General features: G+C 28.8%; 1 protein-coding gene across 2 annotated transcripts in view; it reads right to left on the bottom strand.

Moving 5' to 3' along the window:
* The window catches only part of LOC113557199 (lachesin-like), a 202,406-nt gene that overhangs the window by 20,881 nt on the left and 155,361 nt on the right, over window positions 1-26,164 (bottom strand). For both annotated transcript variants that reach the window (XM_026962579.1, XM_026962580.1), the window contains exon 6: window positions 4,283-4,421. In XM_026962579.1, the coding sequence (XP_026818380.1) occupies window positions 4,283-4,421 (139 nt within the window). The remainder of the gene's footprint in view (window positions 1-4,282; window positions 4,422-26,164) is intronic.

Raw genomic sequence — 26,164 nt, 5'->3', positions numbered from 1 at the left:
GTGGTAGTGTGCACTAATAATTAATACGATGGAAAATGTTTTGAGATTTAAATCGTAAGTTTTTACGTAATGAAGCAGTTAACATTTTTCTTTCGAATTTGTTCGTACCTAAACGATTTTTGGGTAGGAAGATATTCTAAATAGTTTCACTTATTGTGCATAGGTCCGGGTTATGTATCAAAAGGTTAAGTTAAATGATTAAAGTAATAGTTTTAAAATTTATTTCACATGAATGATAAAGTTTCCGTGTGTTTTATAGTAATAACACTTCAAGTTTATTTTCTATTATAATTTTTCACTGATTAGCTCTGTCTCTCTTTTCGGTACTTTTGTACGTATGCAGCTAAGGGTCGTAAATATTCGTATTGGCGGGCTTCAAACTTTTACGAATCTCATTATTTTCGAAGAAATCTTATAAGACTTAAAAAAATGTGTCATATATATCCGACATTTATAATAAGTTAATCTCAGATATTTTTTTATAGGTACTTGAAAAATTCAACATTATTCTAACTGTACTAGGGAAATTATTGTGATTATGTATTAAATCGTATTACTATTTATTTATTAATACATTTAATTGGTAAAAATCTTTTGAAGATATAATTCAATACAGTTGACAATAATTACAAAGGACAGATTAACATGACGACAATGATTATAGATTAATTTAACAAAGTACAAATATTGAATAATAAAATTATAATATTTGGATATTTAAATTATTGGTTATTTAAAATGCTAGTTTGATTGGTTTAGTAAAGATGAATTTAATTTGATTTTTATGAGAAATTAAATTTATTTTAAATATAATTTCAACCATTAAATTTAGAAACCATAAAAAAAACAAATTTTTATGATTATTCTTGTAATTGATATCTCTTGTGGGCTATATTATTATTAATTATTATGTTTATAATTGGTATGCTAAAAATATAAAAGAAAAAACGTAGGAGTTAGTTAATTTATTAATTTTAATTGTTGTATTTTATGAATAGTTTTTTATTTTTAAGTTGATTTCAGTGTGCCAACTAAAAATCAAAGAATTTTCGAGTAACGATATAAATCATATTTTAGAAATAATATCAATTAATTTTTTTTAGACAACTGTTATACAAGATTGGCAATATATTTGGTTTTATCTTAAGTATTTTTTATATCTGATTAATACTATTATTTACATGTTTCTAAAAATAGTTTTTGCACTCTTAAATATATTGAATTTAAAAACATTTACACCTTATTACCTTGTATAGTATGATGTATAGTTAACTATATGACCTATGTGATTTAGAAAACATTATTTTTATGTAATACACTCAAAAACGTTAAGATAAATAATTTGTTAATAAAAAATATTGTTTTTATAAAGTTTATAAAACTTATTTTTAAACGTTTAAAATGCAAATTTTGATGAAAACTATATGCACGTGGATTTTTGTTTTTTTGTGATTATACGAATTTGATATCGTTTGATTATATACTATTAGGTAGTTTATACACACCAGTCAATTAGTGTTCATCATGTAGATTAAAATAGTAAATTTCTCTAGGCTGTATGTCTCGGAATTTGCACAATGCAGTATAATAATAATGTATTTTTCACTTTGAATTGTTTTCAGCAGATCATAACGTAGTCTCGTATTTCGAAGATTTAATTATAACCTCAGTTTAGACCGTTCAGAGACCTTAGCCCAAACATTGGGATTGTCTAAGGATTTTTTTTTTAACCCGTGTAGGATTATTTTCACTGTCATTTTAACAAGCGTTATACTCGTAAATCCGGATTTGTACGCCTCTTTCTTCGCGTTAACTGGAACATTTGTATGCGGTGTGAAGTTGTCACCACTTCCAATTGTTGACGTCTATGTTGTTATTCCACATAAATCCGTTTACACGTTTTATTATCGTGACGTCCACCAATACTATGAACGCATGTTTGACGTGACTGGATTACGCGATGAACTACCCACAACGTCAGAACCGAATATTATTATTATTGCACCATTTGTTCGAATCGACGAATCGATAAGAGCATCCAGTTTTTTACATGTCTAATTTGATCCATTAGCGTAAACTACTTGCCGCCCGATTTTTATTCGAACAAATTCGTCAAAAACGGTGGACATTTATTATAGCCATTTTGATTGGATTTTGACGGTTGTTTAGTTAAATTATTGTCCGAAAAAATAAAAAAAACCATTAAAAAAAACAGCGTCGTTGACGTTATTTTATTTAAATTTCATATTGTTTAGAATTTAATATGTATTTGTTTATTGAAAACCTATAATGTTTTATAGGGTGTAAAGTAGAATTCTTTCTTTTACGTCTTTCTCGTGAAAATATATACAAAATGTTTTTCCATCTGGCTTCTCACATGTCACTGTCCATTCATGCATATTGTACTAAAGGCTTACATATACGCACGTTTTCTTTTCAACACCTTATCTCATGTTTAGCATTCAAACATTTTAGAATTAAATTCTACTCCAAGTTACAGCGCATAATATATTTTTGTGTGCAAAGATCTGCATAAAATAATGAAAAATATTAAAATTTATGTTAAAATATATCGTCAGATAGATCATAATGTTGATCGTAATTAAAAAATTTAAATAACAGAACATTTTTTTACATTTCAGGAATTAAAATGAAGCAATAAATGTGAATTGTATACAAATTATTCATTGAAAAAGCCCTGTTAAAACCAAAAGCAAAAAAAAAAAAAAAATATAAACGGTGAACCTAAATTATTTAAAAGTATAAATGATTATACAAAACTAGGTAGTATGTCTTACATAATATTTACTTTTTGCAAAACTAACAGTAACAAAACGCTGTTTATGCCATAAAATTATTTTATAATAACCTATTGGCAGTAATTGTATACCATAAACATGTTTAAATATTGTATTATATTTTTTACGCTCTTAATTAATACAAACAATATTTTTTTTGCTGTTGAAATATTAATTGTCATATATTTACTCGGAGTTCTCGAACAATAAAATAATAGATTTTCAGAGAAAAAAATATAATAAATATTTCCCATAAGCACCTTAGAGCAGGATCTAGCCATACGAGGGCGAAGAATGGAATAGATCACTTCCGGTCGTTATGTATACATTCATCAAGAACACTACAAAACTAGGGTGCCGTGTAAAGTATAATGTTTTCCGTTTTTGTGTAGGAAATAATTAGAATTTATACTTTGCCGTTGAACAACGTTCGCGTAATAATTTCGACAAGATAATAATAATTTGTTGTCGAAAAAAAATTAAATTAAGTAAATTCAGCTGTCTCTAGGGAACACGCCATCGTAGTAGGTAGTGACGACAGCACATCGGCCATGGCGGAGGCGATGGTCGCGGGGGTTTTAGTGGCTACAGGGTTGTAAATTAACACATTTCAAAAGTATTCCGACAAAACGTTCAAGCATAATAATTACAATAGGAAAAATAATTCATAAATATCAAAAGTATTCCATTGTATTTGAATTCTTTTGGAATTCCTTATTTCTATCAGTTTTTTTCTATTTATATTTTGTTATCGCCCTTGCTCCTTGTTTTTGTAATCATAATAAACGTTATTTCGATCGATGTTAATTATTACTGCGCTCATTGTTTGCTAATTGGAACGAAAACAAAAACAATGAGACAACTCGATTCCCTTCAGCACGGAACGGCAACAGTAATAATTGACACAAGACATTATTTTTAATTCAAACACTGTAGTACTATATACTATTATTATTATTATTATTATTGTTGTGTTATTTACCCGATTTTTCGTCACATTGACGTCCTGCTATATTAATCATATTTATTTCGTTGCGCTAAGTTGGTGTTTATTATTCCGAATCATAAAATATATCGCGAGTTTCCTGTATTAATAGATAAATCCTATGCGGATCAGAAATATTACTGTGTTTCAAGGTAAATACCAGAATTTATCCTTGTCGAAGAAGACGTGATCGGATTACTAGCCGCTGGTAAGAGTAATGTATGATAAAAAATATTTTTCGAACGAAATCGTCTTTTCGTCAATATTTGGAATCTATAAAACTTATATATCGTATAACAGACGAAGGACATTGTACAGTCGTATAACCTACATCGTATTTGTTCTTACGAAGTATACATTTTTAATGGTAAGCTTAATTGAACTCGTAATGGAGTTTTCAAAAAATTTTAAGACACGTGTTTCACTGGACTACGCTTAGCGAGTATTATGTGGTGTATTTTTTTTTCTCGATTTATAGAAAATAAAAATATAATCTTACCCGTCCATCAACATTTTTGTTCGATTTCTGACCCAATAGTTGATAGATTTTGGATAGGATTCCACGTGACATTCGAGCGTCACGTCTGTGCCTATTGGCGCTCCCAGTAGTTGGTTGGGTACCGCAATTACGGGTGGAACTGAAAAAAAAAATATATGAATAAATACGCCATACCGTTGCTTATTATTTCATTTATTACATCGGCGAAAAATTCCATCATATTACTAATGAAAAATATTACTGAAATGACAAATTTAATAATAATATATAATATTATTATATTTTGCTATGTGCTGAAATCGCGACAACGCGGGAATTTGGGATTCCATCGCCAGACGTCACGATTCACGAGGCATTGATAACACTAAAAATTGAGCAACAAAGGGTACCATTTGACGGACGAAAAACTACACTACTAAATTAAAAAATAGCTATCGATAAGCTCCGGGCGTATCTCGTCAAGTCTTAATATGACTTTTTAATCTTATTGTTTCGCGTGTATTCTCAAACCTTCCGGGTCCGCTATACCGCCCCGTCACCACACAAATAAACCACGTACATGACGAGACACGGTGTCTCTTAAAATACTCATCGTTTATAATTGATCGAAAACGAATTACGTGACAACTTGGATGGACAAAAATAACTTAAATTTTTCATAGAAATCGATACTTAATTTTTCATTTTAAAATTAAATATTTCATCAATAATTCTTCACGTTTAAATGATGTTCACATTACCCAGGTCTCTGTAATTATGGGGATTTGATATGGTTTTAGTATGAAGTATTTAGGTATTTGATGAAATAATGCTATATTTAATACTTTAATACTTAACGCTAACATATTACATAGTTGTAGGAACCTAAAATATTTGTTGTGATCAATTTGTTAATATTATTTTGTTTCGTACGCGTGTGATTTACATGTATTTATTTTTCTGAAACACGTATATTTTTAGTTTACACTTTATAAAACAATATATTGAATATATTATTACGGGTAAACACAAGTTCAGTTCAGGAAATTGTGGTTTCTCATTTTAAATTGGCGATAATAATGTGTTTTTTTTTTCAGGTACTTTTAATTTATTTTGTGGCGTCTAACAGTGTTGTTTTATAGTATCATAAGGGTAAAACACGGATACGGAATCGTGGATTTAAATAATATAATAATTTTGGAGTAACAATTTTTGAAATCTATTTTTTTTTTTTTTATTAAAAATGCGTTTTACGTACATGTGCAGTAAATGACGACTACTATATACATGCCATATTATTGTAAACGAACTATAATAATAATAATAAGAATACGGCTATTATAGCTTATGGCACTGCAGGCATCTGGATTATCGGGTGCGTCGTCGATTACCCCGTAATACACGTGATATACGTTTTTTAAATATAATATCTCGAATTTGAGAAGGATAAAAAATACCCATTATATCATGCGAACGAACACGGTACAAAAATAATGTTAAATATACAAAAGCGTAAACGAATATCGTACAACGGAGGGCGGTCGTTGCTCTCCGCGTTTGTTATCCCACAACGATTTCGTCTTAAACATTATATTATTATATTGTATATACACGATGATTCACTTATCACGCTAACCCCTTTTTTTCTATAATAATTCAGTTATTCAAAATCTAATCTATGAAATTTCGAAACCTACTTAAAGACAATATTTTAAAATTATTGAGGTTCTTCGTACTAAGTCGTATGCTGTGAAGGTTTTTCAAATGATAATTCTCCTTTTATTTAGTAATTCAAATAAATGATATTTTTTCTGAATATTTTGATTTTTAAAAATCGAAATTCGAGTAAACAGTATTTGAGTTTTTTTTTTAACTTTATGGTCCAAGGAATAGCTCTACGATAGTGCGTTTGAAGCATATGCGTGATTGAAAATTTCAGTAATTTATATTAATTGTTCAATATTTATTTATTTACAAAAACGATCCAAGTATAATAAATACTAGATCCGAAAGATACATGTTTTTATATTTTTGTAAAACCAATTTATTTATTTATCGATACAACACTACTCGTTCGAATTTTGAATTAGATGAATCAACACTTTTCAAAAGAATCATTTACTAAATAATTTACAGTAAAAAAGAGGGGGGAGGTAAAATAAATTCGTTATTAAATTAAATAATGGGGTTTAGGATGCTTGGTGAATCGTCTTGTGTATATATATATACATATTGTATGATATACGTATTATAATACTAATAATACTATGTATGCGCGTGAGGCGGATATTGAAAATTGAAATCCGGTCGGAGTTCTCGGAGTTCAACGGTTTATGCACCGCGTGTAATGACAGATGACGGTGCGCGTGGCTTGCGGATTTCATACTGGACTGGACTAATTTCACCGGAAAGCCCCTTGTGCTACAACAATCGAAATTATCAGCACATCCGGCAGTGCAGTATATGCTACGTATATAATAGGGAAATGCGCTCTTGGCAGTTCGCAAAATTCAATTTCGGCTTGCCCGTTGAGGATGGGTTCCCGAGTGCTTTCTGGTTACGTTTTTTATTTGATTTTTTTTCCTCGGCCTCGTGGGCTTTTATTGTTGTTCACTGGCTGGTGATTGAAAATGCGCAATACGTGCAGGTACACGCTGTGCTGGCCTGATTACAAAATTAATGTGTTATCCAACTACGAAAACACTTGGAAAGTGCAAGTAATTATCACGATCGTTATCTCGTCGACGCCATTTGACATTTTACAAAAATTGTTTGTGTAATCGTATTAATATAGAACAGTAATATATCATTAAAATGAAGATTTCACAAATTTAGGTTTATTACCACCTATTTTATTTTATATTCAGTGACGATGAAACACGATTGATATATCGTTCGTATCATTCTAAGAAATTACATTTTAAAACTTAATGAGAGAAGAAAGTATTTTCTAAAAATGATTACGCAAAATATTATAAACCACTATAGTAAAACATTATTGTATAATAATTTTTTATAAAACAAAATATGTCTTAGGTAATATAAATTTTATAAAATTAAGTCATAACCACCTACTGAGCAGAGTTTAAACTAACGTTTTACCAGAATATGTATATTTATTGTTTTTTAAAAGTAAACCTAATTTTTTTTTTTGTAAAATTACATAACCGACTTGTAGGAAATTGAAATCAGACGATTAATGTTGAAATTTAGTTTTTAAATATAATTTTTAATTATTAGATTTATTATTGGATGTCATTAATGGTCATATAAAAATATTATCCAACTTAAAACAGTAAAATACATGTTCAAATTGTCCTGATATTTTTTCGTAAATGGCCAATGCATTAAATTAATGGAAATTCCATTTTGGCTTTTTAATTTTTCATCAAAGTTAAATATAATTGATAAATGATAATACTGGTAAACCGTAAACTTCGATGTAATTTTGCAAATATAGGCAGTAAAAAACAAAAATCAGCAAAATTGATTTGTGGTATCCAAATATTGGAAAAATGGTTTGAATATGTTTTTTTAAATTTATAATAAGTATAATAAGTATCACTTTACTATACACTTTATTAGCTTTCTATTTTGAATAATATGTAATTCATGGACTGCTAATTTGTAAACTAATCATGTTGGTTTGAAATATTATTTATGTATTTAATATAAATATATAATTCCAAATTTTTCAGAACTAGATAACATTTTTAATTTGGTTTTATTAGTTTGCCATTAAATTTTAATAATGATCTAAACTTATTGTAATACATACAAGTGGTATAATGCTATAATATTTATGTATTTTATTCGAACGAATTTTTAATTTTTTTATTTTGAAATTAGATTTTATTTAAACCTCGTTGAAATATTGGTTTCCTTATTTTTTGAATAGTACTATAGTTTAGATTACTATTATCATGGTTATGATGATATTCAAAATATCCGATTAAGACTTGGTGAAATTCGTCAATTTCTGAGTTACCTATCTGATTATTAAACGACGATAAAAATATAATTACGAATCGTTATTTAATGTATTAAAGTTTATTTATATAATCAAGTTAAGGTAATTAAAAATGGTTAATTTTTTTTAAAATAACGATGATTCTAGATCGTTATGCGTACTCAAAACGAGTACAAACGCATTGAAAGGATAATATAATATTATGGACTGATGACATTAAATCACTGACTAACAGGTTAGGTTCGTTAAGTATTGGAACAACAAGAACGTCAGTGAATACGGCGTAGAAACGATTTGTTGTAAATTTTTTTTACGATAGTGAAACGGTACTCGGAAGTGTATAATAATAATATAAAATATCCGGTTATGCGTTTGTTAAGTCAGAGTTACCGTCAACAATACGAGTATATGCAATAGTGTTTACAGTATTTTATAGTGCGCACTGTGCATCATATTGCATGTACAAGTGTACAATAACTATCGTATAATTATAATTATAACTATTCATGAGCAATAAACACCGAGATAACGGTATATCCAGTTGCAAAATAAGCTGTGATTAATAACCGCTCAAACTTTAAGGTCATAAATGCTACACAATATATAATATGTTTCGCGTTGTCGGGCCTGGCGACTAACCGACTAAAGTGCCAAGCTTTCCGGAAGCCGCGTTATCATTTTATATTGGTTTGACAGAAAACGATATTATCTACAGTGTGGTAGAAAATTTGTACGAACTTTGATCGTTAGGCGCTTTTAACAATTTGTTTGAATCTGTTGTACATAAAATATATGTGACAAACAATATCCGTACTAAAATAAAACACACCGAATAGTTAAAACCAATATATAAAAATATACATTCCTACACAGTTCTAAATTAACGTCCTCATTCCTATAGGTAGCCCCATTGCACGTCAAATATACATATATAATACCGCGAACAAATAATGTCTATATTGTAAAAAAATTAACTAATATTTGAAAATAACACAGCCAAGCAAAATATAAATTCACTTGCACTTACCAGCCACAACCACCAGATTCGTGTCTTACTTTATTTTATGTGTTTTACGTATTTGGTATAAGCACACTGCACACGAACGAGTGGAACGAGTGATAGCGAGCGGAGATCTACACGTGCGCGTAAGCAGACACATATAAACACATTAAAATATATTTTAGTAGTAGTATACAGGTACGGTCACCCTGGCACCCCTATGTCAGAATTTTCCACTCTAAATTATATCATTAGTTAGTAACCAGTAGTACCTCTATTACTCTGTGAAATGTTGATTGTAATATCGCTAAAAAATATTCCACAAGACACTAACATAAGAAAGCTGACACAGGAAGCGGACACTATATCATGTCTATTTTTAGGTACTTAGGATGTGGTCGACAACAGTGGCGGATTTAGAATTTTTTATTGTGGCGATATACAATTTGTTATATACATATTATATCATGTAATGTTTATGATATATAGTGAATTGTGCCATACATCAAAATAACATAATTTTCCAGTAAATAACAATAATCGCCTAACAAACAAGTAATCATGGTGATTTATTATTTTTGGGATTTGATTATTGTTAATTTATATACCCGTTGGAAAATGTTGTTATCTTAATGGTGTTAGTATTACGGTATATTTATATCTATATCCCCCAAAAAATTATCCAATCCAATAAGAGGCTTAGTTTCGAAATCAAATTTATATTCCGCTTTCAAATCAAAAGCCTAAATAGTTTTAATTGATATGCAATCACAAAATATTAATGGATTCAGGTTCATTATAAATTATCAAAATCATCTTATGATTTTATCAAATTTATTTTTCTCGGACCTTTAACGAGTAAATGTGCCAACAAGATCGCATACAATCTGTAGAAACTGTCAGCTGAGACGAGTCAGACGTTAAAGATATGCTACCAACAGAAATGGCACAAAATAAATGCAAAGATTGGTCCTCAGGGTTAAAATTTATACCATTTAAAAAGGAACGCGCATTGTAACCAAGCATTAATATTATTGTCTTATTATTTTATTTTGATAAAAATATATTTTTGTGCATACCTATTAACGATTTTACAATATTATGACTTTAGAGTTTAGTTGTAATTCTAAAAATATTATTCGTATTTAAACTGTTTTAAAGTTGTTTTGAATATGACATTTTATTTTAATTAACAAATAACGTCAAGAAAATATCACAAATGCAAAAATGAAAAAAATAATTCAATCAAATGTTTATAAAAGCAAACCGAAAGGACGATGACACAATCAAATAAAAGCTATCTGGAATTGGAAGTTCAAACAACTGTTCGTGTTTTATACCTTCTGACGTTTATAGAGCCCGCGGATTCCCCACACATTTTATTACCAGTTAAGCAAACTAAAACACAAAATTGAAATTTATATTATTGATTTCTTTATACTTGAATTAAGTACCGAGAATAGTTTTCTTAAATATATGCAGTATACGAGATATCAATTTGTACCAATGAAATTTTGTTCGATCTCAAAACTCATCTTAAATCATCTGGAAAAAAAGAGTAACTTTGAGAAATAGCAAGCTATAATAGTCTCACAGTCACACAACGTCATCGCTGTAAAATTAAGTATAAGACGAATAAATGCAATTGCCGAGAAGTTGGGAAATTATTTATTTCGAAATGTCATAGTTCTTCGTCATTTGAAAATAAATAATATTATAATCCAAACATTTTTTTAAATATAATTAACATCATCTACTGTAATGTATACACTATAATATTGATGAGGGTTTTAGATTTTGTTTATAAAATAAAATTTAATTTTCTCAACGATTAAATCATTTTTATTTTTAGCCTTTTGGTTAATCACTTTTAAACACAGGTGTATCAAATAATATAAATATATCTGTTTTATATCTGGTTACGTTTGGTCGAATATAATAAATGTGAATAATAAAAGTTAACAAAGCGTCTTATCATAGTTTGAAGGCTAAAATATGTGTTTGTTAAAAGAATAAAATAAATTTCATTACCTATCTGATTTATTTCATTATCTGTTACTTTCTGGTAGTCGTTAAATCGTGTATTTACTTTGTTTAAACTAATTTGAAGCATTGCGCGTTATCCTCGGGGTAGATAAACATCAACATTTATTTCTTCTGTTAAAACCAATTAAATAATAACGGAACCGCTAAAGCGATTGTGTGCGAAATCGGCAATAATTTCTGTCTTATGTACTCTCGTGTGTTTCTACGTTAAAAATGTTATGTAAAATGTCTTTTCTAACTAGTCCCTTAAAACATATCGTTTTTAAACTCATTAAAAAAAATTGATTAACTTTTTCACTAGATTTTATTTATTATACAACTATACAAGTTTAAGTATTTCGTATTCAGATATTATTCAGAAAATTTTAATAATGTAAATACAGAAAAGTTACAAAATGAAAAAAGTCATCGTTTATTAGTTGAAAGTTTGTTCATGGTGAATAGTCATTTGAGTCAAAAAAGAAAATATTTCAATTTAAAATTCTTTAGAAAATTTTACACGGTCACACACACACACACACACACACACACACACACACACACACACACACACACACGAGCTTAAAATCCACTATGGCCAGTTTTCACGGAAAAGGTAAAATGTTTTGTTGTTCAATTAATCTATACCCGTTTAAGCATAGTAGAGTTGTATAAAATTGACATTATAGAGCCGATTGGAGCTGTTGAATCAATCACGACTACGACAATGCGTGAACTAAGTACTTGCAAATGCCCAAAGTGACTTGGACTCTGATCCCCTTTAATAGTGAAAAACTTTTGTTGTAAAACGTCCTCACTTATAAGTATACTTGCCACAAAGTATTCGACCATGCTGCAAGAGACGTTATTTAGTTGCCGAGGAAACGAGATAAATCTAAAAGTTGTTCGTCACCAGAGAACGATAAGTTTTCGACTATTTTCTCTAACACTAAATGATTCCTAGAAATTAATGACGGCTGTTACTGAATTGTTATTAAAGAAAATTGTGTACTTATACTCCATAGGATTTAATTTTGTCAAAAGTCGACATTATTATTTTAATACTACTAGTATAATAACGAAATTCTCTTTGACGATCGGTATTTAAAATTCGACCGTGTAAATTTGTCTGCAAATTACAGTTAAATTGTCGTCTGCTATTTTAATGATTAGTTTGTTTATACGTGCACATTAGACATATTATATACAATATAATAATGCTTGCACACTATAATATTATTACAATACTTACATAATATTACATTGTTGTTTATTATCAGTGTTTATTGTCGTTAGGTATTATTTCTATTGTGATTATGTCTAATACATTAAAAAACTAATTAGGTAGGTATATGTGCTGTACATATCCATTCTGTTTTTAATTAGTGATGTGATACCACATAAGATGTAAGAAATACATTTATCGCTTTGCTCAACATCGAAAATCTGATTATTATCGCGGACAAATTAATTTCTCTCGATGTTTTACAAGAATCGAGATGTGTTGAAAAACGATTGCCATTAGTCATCAGAAAAAATTTAAAATTTTTAGAACTATATATTTTTTTATTTTGAAAAATTACCTCGATAGCTTTAGAAATATTTAATTGTTTTTTTGATTAAGTTTCTTTCTTTCTTTCTTTCTTCCTTCTTATTTCTCTATTTAAGTGGATCTCTTTCGAATGGTAATTGATTGTTTTTAAACAATTTTATAAAAACAAAATTAATTAATTTTTATATATTCTATTGATTATCTGATACTATTCTTTTAGACATTTCTTTTTATTCTATTTTTTCATTTTTATTTAACAAACGAGTACTAATTAATATTATGGTACCTAGTTAACTACCTAATTATAATCAAGACTAAGGAATGATTTTCATAATAATTTATAAATTGGTCAAATATACTTTGATGTTTTTTCTTAAAATAACTAACATAAATTTTAAAGTATTTTTTATTTTTTTATCACAATACTGAATTAATTTTGTTTGTTAATTATAATTATATTATTATACGCAATATAAAAGTTTACTAACAATTTATTTAGTTGGTTCCAATAGAAAATAATATTTGCAAATAAAAAATAGCCAAGCAATAACCATAATTATAAATTATCCACTTATGATTCACCCATGTTCATTCGTCTAACACGACATTACACCTATCTTATTGGATTTTGAAAACTATTTGTACATGATTTATATAATAGTAAACGGAACACATTGAAGATTTATTTTACACGATTTTTACAATGCAGGTACCACTTTTGCCGCTTGCGAGATATTATCATAATATGGGTAGCACATTTTTCTGAACCCGATTATACCAAAACTCCAAAATCGTAATCCGTTTTAACGACGTTATTGAAAAAAAGGTTTTAAGCGGACGCCGGACAACTATGTATCATTATATTATATCATCAACATCGATAATACGCTTAATTCAAAGCGAATATAGCGAATAATGTGTAATATCATTCATTTGTATACACTTAAAGGTTCAGATATAATATATAACGGTTGTCATAATTAACCGTCTGATCTCAATAAAAAAGAAAATCATATCAACTCACAATTTTCCGTGTAATATATTATATTATAGCTTTTGAATACACGTAGAGATATGTATGTGTACGTGAAAAAATTACCTACGAAAAAAAAGTGTACGTAAAGAAAAGTTGAACATTTCTTTGTCTGAAAAATATATTCCATTAACGCTGGGCTTATAGCATTATATTGAATTCAGAGCGGTTAGCTTATGCTTTGCACAATAAATACGTGAAATAAGACACTTATTATAAGTGATCGTGGACACGAGCGAATGTTATTACGTTCCACCGAAACGGATTAAATGAATGCGAAACCATATATATATATATATATATATGATTTAAAATAATAATAATTAATGCAATTCTCCAGAGCTGGCTGTATAATTATTTTTATTTTTATTATTTTATTTTGTTTCTTGGTTCTATTTTTCTTGTAACATATGAAAGTGGACTTGTATCATTTATGTCGAGATGAAATTATTCAAAGTTGTGATTGCAAAATGTATAATACTATACCTACGGAGACGCTTTTTTGTCAAACAACAATTTACATTGATAAAATATCATTTTTTCATTCGTGCCAAGCAGATGAAAAAAAAAATTAATGGTGAACTTTCTGTATAGCTGTGTGCCTGTGTATATTTGTCTATGCGTATAATATGATAAATGATAATAGACAAAAATAATATTCGTACAAGAGAAAAATAATAACACAAACAGTGCACTTGATTGAATAGTAGATAACAATGTTTTTTTAAATTTAAACGAATTTTCAGTTAAAAATATTTTTTATTTTAGTCATCATTCATTAGACACTTGAGTAATTCAAATTTCATGTACTTCGGATGTTTCATCGTTACTCGTCAAATTTAGTAAAATTATTTTAAAATGTTAATTCGATACTCAGTAGTTATAAAATTAGTAGAATAATTTTAAATTTTAATCTAACTCAAGTTTGAGCAGAATTTGTTTTTAGACGATTTATTCGACATAATGCGTATGATAAAGTTTTGCATTTTTTTTTTTTTGTTTTTCATTGTATTTTAACGCAGTATGTTAATATTGACATATTGTGTTTCATTTCTACACGTTTTTCATTTTATAAAAATATAAGCTTTTTTAACATTTATTTTCTTTTGATCACACTTTTTATAAGTTTTAATGTTTTTATATTATTATTATATTTATATAAATACACAATACAATACATGTTATATATATCTAGCTACATATAGCTTTGAAATATGAAATAACACTACCATTATAATAGTATTAACGGCAGGTAGATACTAGAGTTATATAAATATAATACGAATCCGATAAAACTGTGTATTATACGTACAATTTGGAGTTTTTTTTTTTTAAATCTAAATTAATATAAATATATTTTTTTTGTTCTTAACTGTGTAATTTTTTCTCGCGTGTTAAGGTGATCATAAAATTTTTCTATACTTGTAGTTTTTCTAGTGATTTGTAATTGTTTCTTGATATTTGTTATGACAACATTTACATTTATTATATGTAGATTATAATTCCAGTCATCGGGACTACATAGTGTCGATTTGCTTATCATCATTTAATAGTTAATATTTTAGTTACATCTTACATACGCAGTAGTATTATAATTTATTATGAACTGTGATACATCAACTGTAGAAAATAAAAGTTTAAAATACAAATATTATTTATTTAATTATTTATATCCGAGGATAATGCTTTGCCGTGGACCGTAATGCCATTATACAAATTAGTGATATTTTTATATAACAATTATTATAACTACAATATTAATAAACAATATTATATATTTATATTCATGCAGGATATTTTTAAGCATACACATAGAAATTCACACTATATATTATGATTATAGTAGTATAGTTTAATGGTTTCCGGGGTAGTGATATCATTGAGAAATTAATTGATGGATATAACCTGTCGTGTAGGTGATAAAAAAGCGAAAGTAAAAAAATCATATAGAATACGTCAAATCTCTAAAGTTATGCAATTTAAATATGCATTACACGCACTGCAGTATAGACGATGAGAGCCAGGAGATGCATTTTTAAATCACACATTGTGGTATTGATAAGCATTTATCGACGGGTTACACTTAAGGTACAAATTTTATTTCATTCGATATATTTTGTGATAATAAAATCCCCTTTTTAGTTCGTTACAAATAGTCAATTATTTTTTAAGTAATACAAAAACACTATATATTTTTATGAACTGTGTAATTTTATTACACTTGAGTGTTTTACATTAATAATACTAATATTTTTCGTAAATCACATATTCACATTGCACGTAAGTTTGAAGGTTACCAACAACCAGAACTGAGAAGTGCATTTTAGGTCGAACAAAATGTTCATTACATCCAGACACTTATTTTCCGGCGTTTATAGTTTTAAATTTTGGTTAGTGTTTAATAATATGCGTAGCAATAATCAATTAAAACTTTGTATTTTTTCTTTTAATTTTAACGTCAAATCATACATAATATTCAAATGGTTCGGTTTCACATTGAGTATGTTATATTTCAAATAATATAATTTGCTTTTAATAATTTATAATAGTTATAAATATTATAGTACCTACCGACTTGGAAATCTAATTATATGTAGAATTATTAATTATACAAATAATGTGTATTTTATATTTTTATACATTTTGTACTTCTTACTATATATACGCAAGTTAAACTATTTTTGAAAATGAAGTATTTACGAGCATTAATTCTTATGTCTTGGATTTTAACGAATACACAAACCTCCATCATAAATAGTCTTACCTATATCTTATTTTATAATAATATATTATATAAGATTTTTTTTATTTCCCCATAATATTATGACCAATGTTGGTGACGTACACGTGTAGGCCGTACACGTGTATATTATCATACTCAAATCAGTCATACACAAAAATAAGATTTTTATGTGTGAGTGTACTAAAAAACTGAAAAGGAAATAAGGACTTTTATTGGTATTTTACATGTATTTGATACGTTTTGCTCGTGTAACGTTATTCATGTATAATAAAATATCGAGTACTTGGTTAGTATATTGTGATCGCGTGTCGCACACAATAAATTATGTGTGCAGACAAATGCATTTTTTTTATGATTGCAATTTGTGAAGGGGAGTATTGTTCGTCCAATATGCAATGTATGCAATGTGATTTGGTCGAAAAGTAAAAAAAAAATAAACATTACACGCGCAATTTATACGGTCCCCATTGTCCCGTACTCGTTAACAACATTGTTTGAAAAATTCATTTCGATCCATCCGTCGCTTAAACACGTTTCGGGTGAAAAAAATATGTGCCAATAAGTGTATAGATTAAAAAAAAAATTCGATTTATAAATAAATGAGTGCGTAACTTTTAGAAACGTGTTCACGTCTTTAAACGGAGTTTTATGAGTATTTGATGTGTGCATACGTAATATTATGTAAGTGCGTTCAATTTGTAACCATCATATACCTGCAACCTACTATTACATATGTTTATCGGTAGAATAAACTACCATAAAGGTGCATTTTGGCATTAATATATTTTTACCCTCCATATGGAGATTTATTATTATAGTGTTTTTTTTTTTATCTGCATAGATATGTGTATGCGAAAAAAACGTATTACGGTTTAAAAAATAAACTTTTCAATCCCCATCATTTTTTGATGATTTCACTATTGATTTTATTCACTCTCTCCTGTCCAGTCAAAGTCATCAATCGTTAAGCATTATTACCTTCCTCGGCGTGGTTAAATAAATTATGATACACGGAAAACGTTAAGTTGATGGGTATTCAGTTTTTTCATTAATATAGTATTTAAAAAAAAAAAAATTAAACTGAGCTGTGCTTTAGATAACCTGCAATAAAGAATAGGTAATTACGCTGATGGGGTTTTGCAAAGACTTGTAAATTTGGAGATTTCATTGGAATTTTATAACCCAAAACGTTATCGATACGAAATAACATTTTTTTTTATGCATAACAGATGAGTTTTAAAAATTAAATTATTGATTCTTTGTTTATACATATAATTATAATATTTTTATACACGCTGAGCAATGTAATTTAGTTTTAATATAAATCTTTGACATTGATTGAGATAACGTTTTTAAAATATAATCAAAATTTGAATTTGCGCAAGTAATTGTATTCTATTTTTAAATTTACATGAATATATTATTTTTCAGAATCCATTTGTTTTTTTTTTTCAATAAACATATTTATTTTATGAACAAATAATGGAATAGTGTTTTTTGTAGAGTGCAATAAAATAATAAATGTGTATACATGTCGGTGTGGTGTTATAATAATAATATATCAGATATCCTTTCGAGTGTTGAACGAAAAAATATTTCGATCAAAGGTCGAACAATAGACGTATGGAAAATTAGGCGCGCACATTTGTATTTTTAAAGTATAATCACTCAAACGATTTTATAAATTTTCAAATATTAGTAATATTTAAGAGCGGATTAATAATTCGACGGATCTTCTTCAAGTCACTCGATTCTGCCATAAACGTTTCAGAAGGGTGTACATCCCGAATGCGATTTTTATTTTGAACGATTAAACGCAATGGTGTTTATTATTATTATTATTTTTTTATTGTTATTTAACTATGATTCCAGGTTGGTAAGCTCGGCACGTCATCTGTCCTATGCACGTGTGCATGTTACATTAAAGTATGCTATACTTATTGCGGACCGATGTTCATTTCGGTGGTCGATGTTGTTCGTGCTCTTGTGTGCAGTCGATTTATGAAACGGAATGAAACGATCGACGCCATGAAAAATCAACAAAAACCAACTGCGATTGTACTAGGTGTCGTGTGATATATTGTGTTATACGTATATTATATATTTTAAAGGTGGGCGAATGGACCAGTGAGAGCACTGTAGACGTTTAAAATACGTATGGCGCAACAGACATGTCGTGGTAGTGTGTGGTGGGCGGCGTGATGGGTGCGATGACGGGCTGTGGTCGAAGGGAGCGTCACCGCGGCCGATGATAAGACGTGACGTGGTTGTTGGTTAAATATATACTCGTATACAGAAGGAGAGAGAGAAAATGGAAGAGATAGAGACTGCAGCAACGAAACGAGAGAGAGAGAAAGATAGAATGAGAGCGAACGAGCGGGAAAAAGAGCTGGAGAGTCTAACCGATTAGAGGACCGGACGAAAAATAAATAAATAAATAAATAAAAGGGGAGGACAATATCCCGAGGGGTATATACGGGTAACCTTTACCGTGGTGCAGACAGTAAACAGTATATATATATATATATATATATATATATATATATATATATATATAATATAATAATGTGAGAGAGTGTACAGCGGCTGCTGCTGATGTTATGGTTCGGGACCACCGCTGCCGTTGTCGCGTTGTCCGGTCGATAAACGTAGTAAACGTGCTGTGGCTGCAAAACGGCCGCGTGCCAATCTCGGAGATCGTTTTCGTCTTCGGTTTTATTATTATTATTATTATTTTTTTCAAATCATTACGGCCCATCGTCTCGAAATATACCGTTCGTCCGCATAGAAGTTTATACAGTGCGAAGTCGGCCACACAAATAGACTCGGACCCGTGGTCGACTGCACATATTATTTTTATCTATATCGAGTCTATACCGTCTGCCCATTTCGATAGGTGTTACGATGTGAGAATGACGATAGACGCACGTAAACGTGCGGAACACGCGTCATTTCATTACGCGGCCCATTCGATTTTCGCGGTATTTATTATTTGCACAACCGCGGGGACAGTTTTTAAATATTTGAACTACGCGGAGTAAAACGTTTTCGAGACGCTAAGACACTTGACGTTCGAATCGCCCGAGTTTGAATCCAAACGGGAAGAGCGAGAAAATCGGAGAAACAGAATTTATACTTTATATCAAACCAAATTTAGCAAAAGTTTTTTCGCAAGAAAAAAACAAAAACAAAAAATATTTATAATTTTATGAAATAGTTACGATCGACGGTCGATTTAATGTTATATAGGCGATATTTCCGTCGTTAGCAGGCTGATTTCTATATTTTTTTTTTAATCAATTCGTTTTCGAGTTTTGTGTCCACAAATCAATTCAATAATCAGAGACCTAGAATCTCAATCAACAAACGTAATTGAACTCGAGTATCGCATCCATCGCCGGTCCACAAGTGTTCGGCATCCGCTATGTCCGACTGCTATAATACTATAGGGGTCGTATTTCTGGTTCCCATTCCGTTCGAGGGCTTCGAACGACTGTTTATCATACGAATAACACGAGTGAATTTTCAACAGCACTACTGGCTAATAACGTCGGGTACCTATTGATCAATTGTTCTCCAAATCGGGAGATTATGATTTGGCCGTACACTGCTAATTGTATACACAACAAACGTTTCGGATCGCATTTACATTGTATAATTATGAATCACGTCAGTCCGCTGACGCATAGGTCTATCTCTTCGCCGGTTCGTTTTGCGTTCGTTTTTTTTTCCATAAATCTTTTATATTTTTTTGCGAAAAATATTCATCGTTATTTTTAATCGTACAGCGTTGCGATGTATATTTCGTACCAGACCCGCGGGCGTAAAAGTTTGTTTTAACCCGCGTAGGAGTAACATATTCTAAGCGAGATCGATTTGTGCGATCGGCTAAAACCAATTCCGCGTGTTCGCGTCCTTAGAACAGTAAACCGAACACTAAACGTACTATATCTAGGCAGCAGTGGCGTATTTAGGTTTTTGGCGGCCATATAGGCTAAATCATTCTGGCGCTCCTATCCTTACCTCGTGGTACCGAGGAATCAACAATATTTGGTCTGAACCTTTCATGATACATTTTTGTATGCACATTTTTAATAAAATAATTTATATTAAAACAAACAAATTTAAAAAATATACACATTTCTGTAGGCCTAACAGCTTTCTTTACTTGTCAATTTGATTCTTGTACAGTTCCATAACAATGGAATCAAAATATATAATCATAGTAAACATAAACAATATCAATAGCAAAATCGTATAAAAAACCTAATATTGATTATGTAATATTATACTTTCAAGACCTATTCAAAATTAAATTTACAAAAAAAAAAAGGCAACTAGTTATAAGGCAAACACTCATAAATTTGTTTCAATAATATATCAATAATCGAAACATATTAATTTATAAAATGTATTAAAAGGTTAAGCTCTCCGAAAAAGCCGCCCTAGGCTCTAGCCCATAGCCTGCCCCTAAATACGCCACTGCTAGGCAGTAGGCACTGTTCAAGCCGCCGGAAAAATATATAAATAATTTTTTTTCTCTATATCTGCGCGCCGCGTATCGGTGAACCAACGTTGTTAGGATTTCTCGCGAACGTTCGCAATTTTACCATCTCATTATTCGGCGATGACGCTCGTCAGTATAAATATCGTTGGCGGTAACCATTATTTTATTTTCGATAAAATAACGAACGGAAATCTATTGCATCCCAACAAAAATCCGCCGTATAATTTAAGTACGGAGTTTGTTCGGCGTCTGTCAACATAATGTTGCGTCTCTATATCGATGTATTGTAAATTGCAATACTCCGACGCGACGTCAAGTGATGGAAATACATTCGTGTGCGTGCGCGCGTGTGAGCAAAATTGATTTCACGTTAGTTATTTTTCTTTGTTCGCCACGCGTTAAATATATACAAGAGGATTCAGACATGTGTAAAAATACAACGTGTCTACATACGGAACGCGTTAACGTTAAAAATCGATCGGATGACGACGGAAGCGGCTGTGGTAGTTTTTGTTTTAATTGAATTACTCAAACGACCGAATACTTAAGTTACCTATTTAATAATTTAAACTTCACTTATGTGCAGGTATAATACCTTGGTGGACGGTTTTTGAGAACACGCTCATCCCTCGACTCATGAATATCGCCATAACTGTTAGGTAAATCAGACATTTATTGAATCTAATAACACGATTTGAATAAACCAAAAACCAATAACAATGTGATAAAAAGAAATAATATTATGGTTAAGGATTGGTTTATACTTTACGTAAAATCTTCACTCGAAAAACTAACGGTTTCACCTTCGACTCTATCTTCAAGATATTATTTAAGCTATTCTATGATATAAATCACTGTCCACTCAATTTTAACATTTTCACACGGTAGTTAATAATTATAATACTATTATTAGCCCGTTGTTATTAGGTATTATAAATTGTAACAAATATATATATATATATATATTGGTTCTTCAGAAAATGGAAATTATAATTAGCTCATAATACAATATTATTATAATATGGTTACTCAACTATAAATAGAACCAATATTTTAATGTTATTGGTTTTGGGATTTTAATTGTAATAATATATTTTGTTCATCATTTCTAATGGAAATCATTCATAGTCAGTGCTATCTAATACGTCCTAGTGTCCTAGTGTCCTACACGTCCTACACATACGATCGTTATTGTTAATAACTATCCTTAGTGGTAGATGTTGCAGTGTAACTTTAAAATATCAATACTATGTAAGTAATTCTAAACTGCTAATATAAATATTCATTATTATTATTAATTTAATTAATATTAATTTATGTATGTTATAATCTGTTAAGTTATTCGCTCGTATTATTTCTTTTCGTTATTTGCATCAATATCATAGAATAGATCAATAGAATACTAATATCTTCCGTGTTAAACATTTAAAATGTTTTCAATTACCCATATTACTAATATTATAATAAAAATACCGACATATTATATATGATAAATATTTATAAGTTATTTATAAGTCAATTAAATCGAATGTAAATAAAATGATAAGTTGAAATTTAAAGATCTACGATGAGTCGAAATGAGGAGTAAAATCGTTAAATAAAATGATTATAATAGTTGTTCAAGTGTGGTAAAAAACTTGTGTTGTACAATAGTCTTATACCGTTGTATTACCTAATCCTTTTTTAAGTCTGGTAAGCTATATAAGTCACGAATACTTGGATTAAGGCGATGGCATGTGCCTATTGAGAATAGCTTCTGTTAGGACGGCCTGGATAGATGTATGTATATGTTTTTAAAGTTAAAATAAAATAAAGTAGATATCTAAATAAATCTAATTTTGGGTAGTCAAATAGTGTGATATAAAATAATAACAATATTTCTATTGGATTTAGTTTTGATGAATATTAAAAAAGTTTGACAAGATTTAGAATACATTGGAATTTTTTTTTTTTGTGTAGTAAATTACGAGACATCTGAATCTTGTCAAATTATGTTCTTACATGTGATTTTTGGGTTTTCACCTTTATAAAAATGTTTATTTTTCACATTGTTAGTTTGTTTTATTTGATTCAAGACCTGTCAGAAAATTTAATATGTTATATGATTGAGGACAAAAGACACGTGTCAGATATTATTTTCTTTGACAGCTTTTATTTTACTTTGTGACAGTTATATATTTGTCAAAATTAACAAAAAGAAAAAAATGTAAATCCAAGGTGTAAAAATTCTATGAAATTAGGTGAATACGAAAACTTTATTGAACTGAAAATTATTAATACATCCTAGATTGTTCAAGAAGAAAATAGGTTGCATAAATAATAACTAGGTATTAAAATATATTATTATTATTTTCAACACTGGGTTTATCAAGTTTATTTTATTCATAATAATAATAAATAATTAGCTTATCTTTACATAGTTAACGTTTAAACTTATATAGAATGCACCAAATACAGAGAAAAATGAAAAACCTAATATCAAGAGTTAAGATTGCAGAGAAGCAAAATTAATAGAATTATTAATGATTACATTATGAATTTACAAGTAGGTAAATGCGAAAGAAAATAATGCAATTTTATTGCATTAAAAGTTTAAAATATATTAAAACCAATAAAAAAGCCTTATAATCGCATATAATGTTGCATCTCAATCGACAGAATAACAGACACAGATTGTATTTTAAAGAAATCATTTTTCAAATTCTACAGTAGTTCTCTTTCGATACAATAGAAATTATATACATATAAATAAAAGCATCTGTTTTCTTCAATATCTCGGACATTTTTTAACAGAAATTTAAATTTAAACATATACACGTTAATCTAGCTGTATTTAATTAATTTCATGTTTATTTTATAAATAAATTGATTTAAAAATAAAACGATCAATTTATGTCAATTTATTTTACATTAAAAACAAAAATGTGGGACATTTAGACAAATACAAAAATTAATAATTTTTTACATTTTGTATTAATCTAACATATCGGAATAAATTAATGACGGAAAAAAATATACTGCTTATGATGATTAAAACATCTGATGATGGTTAATTTAAGATAAAATAATATTAAAATCGTTTTTTTATGGACGTCATTAAAACGTCCGTCAAGTGTGTAAATTTTTAACGTTTTAAGGTTGATATAACTTTTTAACTTAATCGTCTTAAAAAACACACAATTTTAGATTAAATATTGTATGTATTTTTCATAACAAACACCCAAGGTACTGGAAATTCGCAAAAGTGACTTATCCATCATAATTCGTTAGAGATACTGTCGAAATATTTAGAGCGTTTATATTTTATCTAAAAAAAATTGTGGGAAAAAATAAATCATTTTGAAATAATCATATAGGGTTACCAATATACCTATATATTTCATGCGCTATGCTTTCAATCTAAATAGATCACCGTGATAATATTGCAGTTGTCAATAAATTAATAATATTCAAAATAAACACTTCAAACGTGGGCTCGTCTGGAATCAAACGTGCACAGGACACGCGAACCCATATTATTTAAAATCATCGGTACGACCTAAACGCAGCGAATGCGTTACGATACGAACTTTGCAGAACATATTGTATTTCGAATTATTGTAACACTGAGCCGCCGTACGCTCGATGCAACATAATTGTGTTTCTACTCGTTTTGTTCAATAATTCAACATTTTATTTTATTTTTTTTCAGGGTGTAGGTCTCGTTGAACATTCGTTCACAGTCCTACAATAAAACATCGGAGATAATCCGTGTTTTATATTTATTTGATATATATTTTCATCCTTGTCGTTTTATCTCAGAATTTATATTATTTTTATTGGCGTTATTAGTTTTATATATTATAAGCGCACCAGCATTAAATATGTATTGATTTTAAGAACGTTTTTGTTGGGTATTTAAAAAAAAAAATAAATTCAAATAAAATCATAATCCAGATAATGTTTACTTAATTACACTTACGTGTCTTCTACCGTATAAAATATAAATCGTATCGTTATGATTAATCTGTAGCGCGAACCATGCATGTGCATTATCGTGTATAATGCATATTATTATATGAAACAACTAAAAAAAAGGTGTCGTATAACAGAGGTACAAAATATCATTTTTAAATTTAGTTGCTTAAAAACGCGCATTTATGAGATATTTTTTTTTTATTTTGTAACTGTAATGGATTTAAACACATTTCAAATCAAATTACGTTTAATCTAGTTAGTTAAAAGTTTGGAAGTGACTATTAAAGTAATTATCGTTTTGTTGTTTTAGTTGGTTGCAACTTGCATTGTCTGTTCACTAATGTCAAGTGGTATTATAATGCCATTACGAGTTTTTACTGTCAAAATTTGGTTCTGGTAAACTGTTATATACACGGACATTAGAAACTTAATGGAGTGTTTCAGAAAATATAGACAGAAATTCATAAATTGAAGGCTATAGAGAGAGTATGTTTCACAAACATTACTAATTACAATATCAAGTTGTTAATACATATTTATGAGTTTATTTATTTTTTATTCATATTTTAATAAGCAATTCTATACTATAAATGATTCATTCTATTCGGAATATATTTGCTTCAAAATAACGTTTATCGGGGACGATGAAAATATTATATTTGGAAAACTATACTATGTAATATAATATATTAATAAACTCCCTAGACATACTGTAAACCTGTTAAGAGTATATAAATTTAATGAAGGTATGGAATTATAATTTTTTAGTAAATTCCATAACAACATTGTATTATAATAGGGTTAAGTAATAAGTATGTATATATATATATATATATGTAGATTTACGAAGGTAGAAAAAATAATACATTTTTTCTGTAAACTTAAAAGGATTTTATTATTAGATTGCTTGATAAAATACAAAAAAATAAAATAAAATAATTCTCTCAAAGTCAATTTTCTATAGAACGTACCTAACGGAATATAATTTTCAGTAAAATATTGTAAAAATTAAAATCGATAAGTAGCGATAAACGATTATTTAATTTTTTTTTTAGGATTTGTTATGCTATAACTGGAGTATGTATGTGTATTAAAATCGTATTTTTTTTGCATATT

Source organism: Rhopalosiphum maidis, chromosome 1 (genome assembly GCF_003676215.2).
Source record: "Rhopalosiphum maidis isolate BTI-1 chromosome 1, ASM367621v3, whole genome shotgun sequence".
Classification (NCBI taxonomy): Eukaryota; Metazoa; Arthropoda; class Insecta; order Hemiptera; family Aphididae; genus Rhopalosiphum; species Rhopalosiphum maidis.
This window is presented reverse-complemented; position numbering and strand designations above follow the sequence as displayed.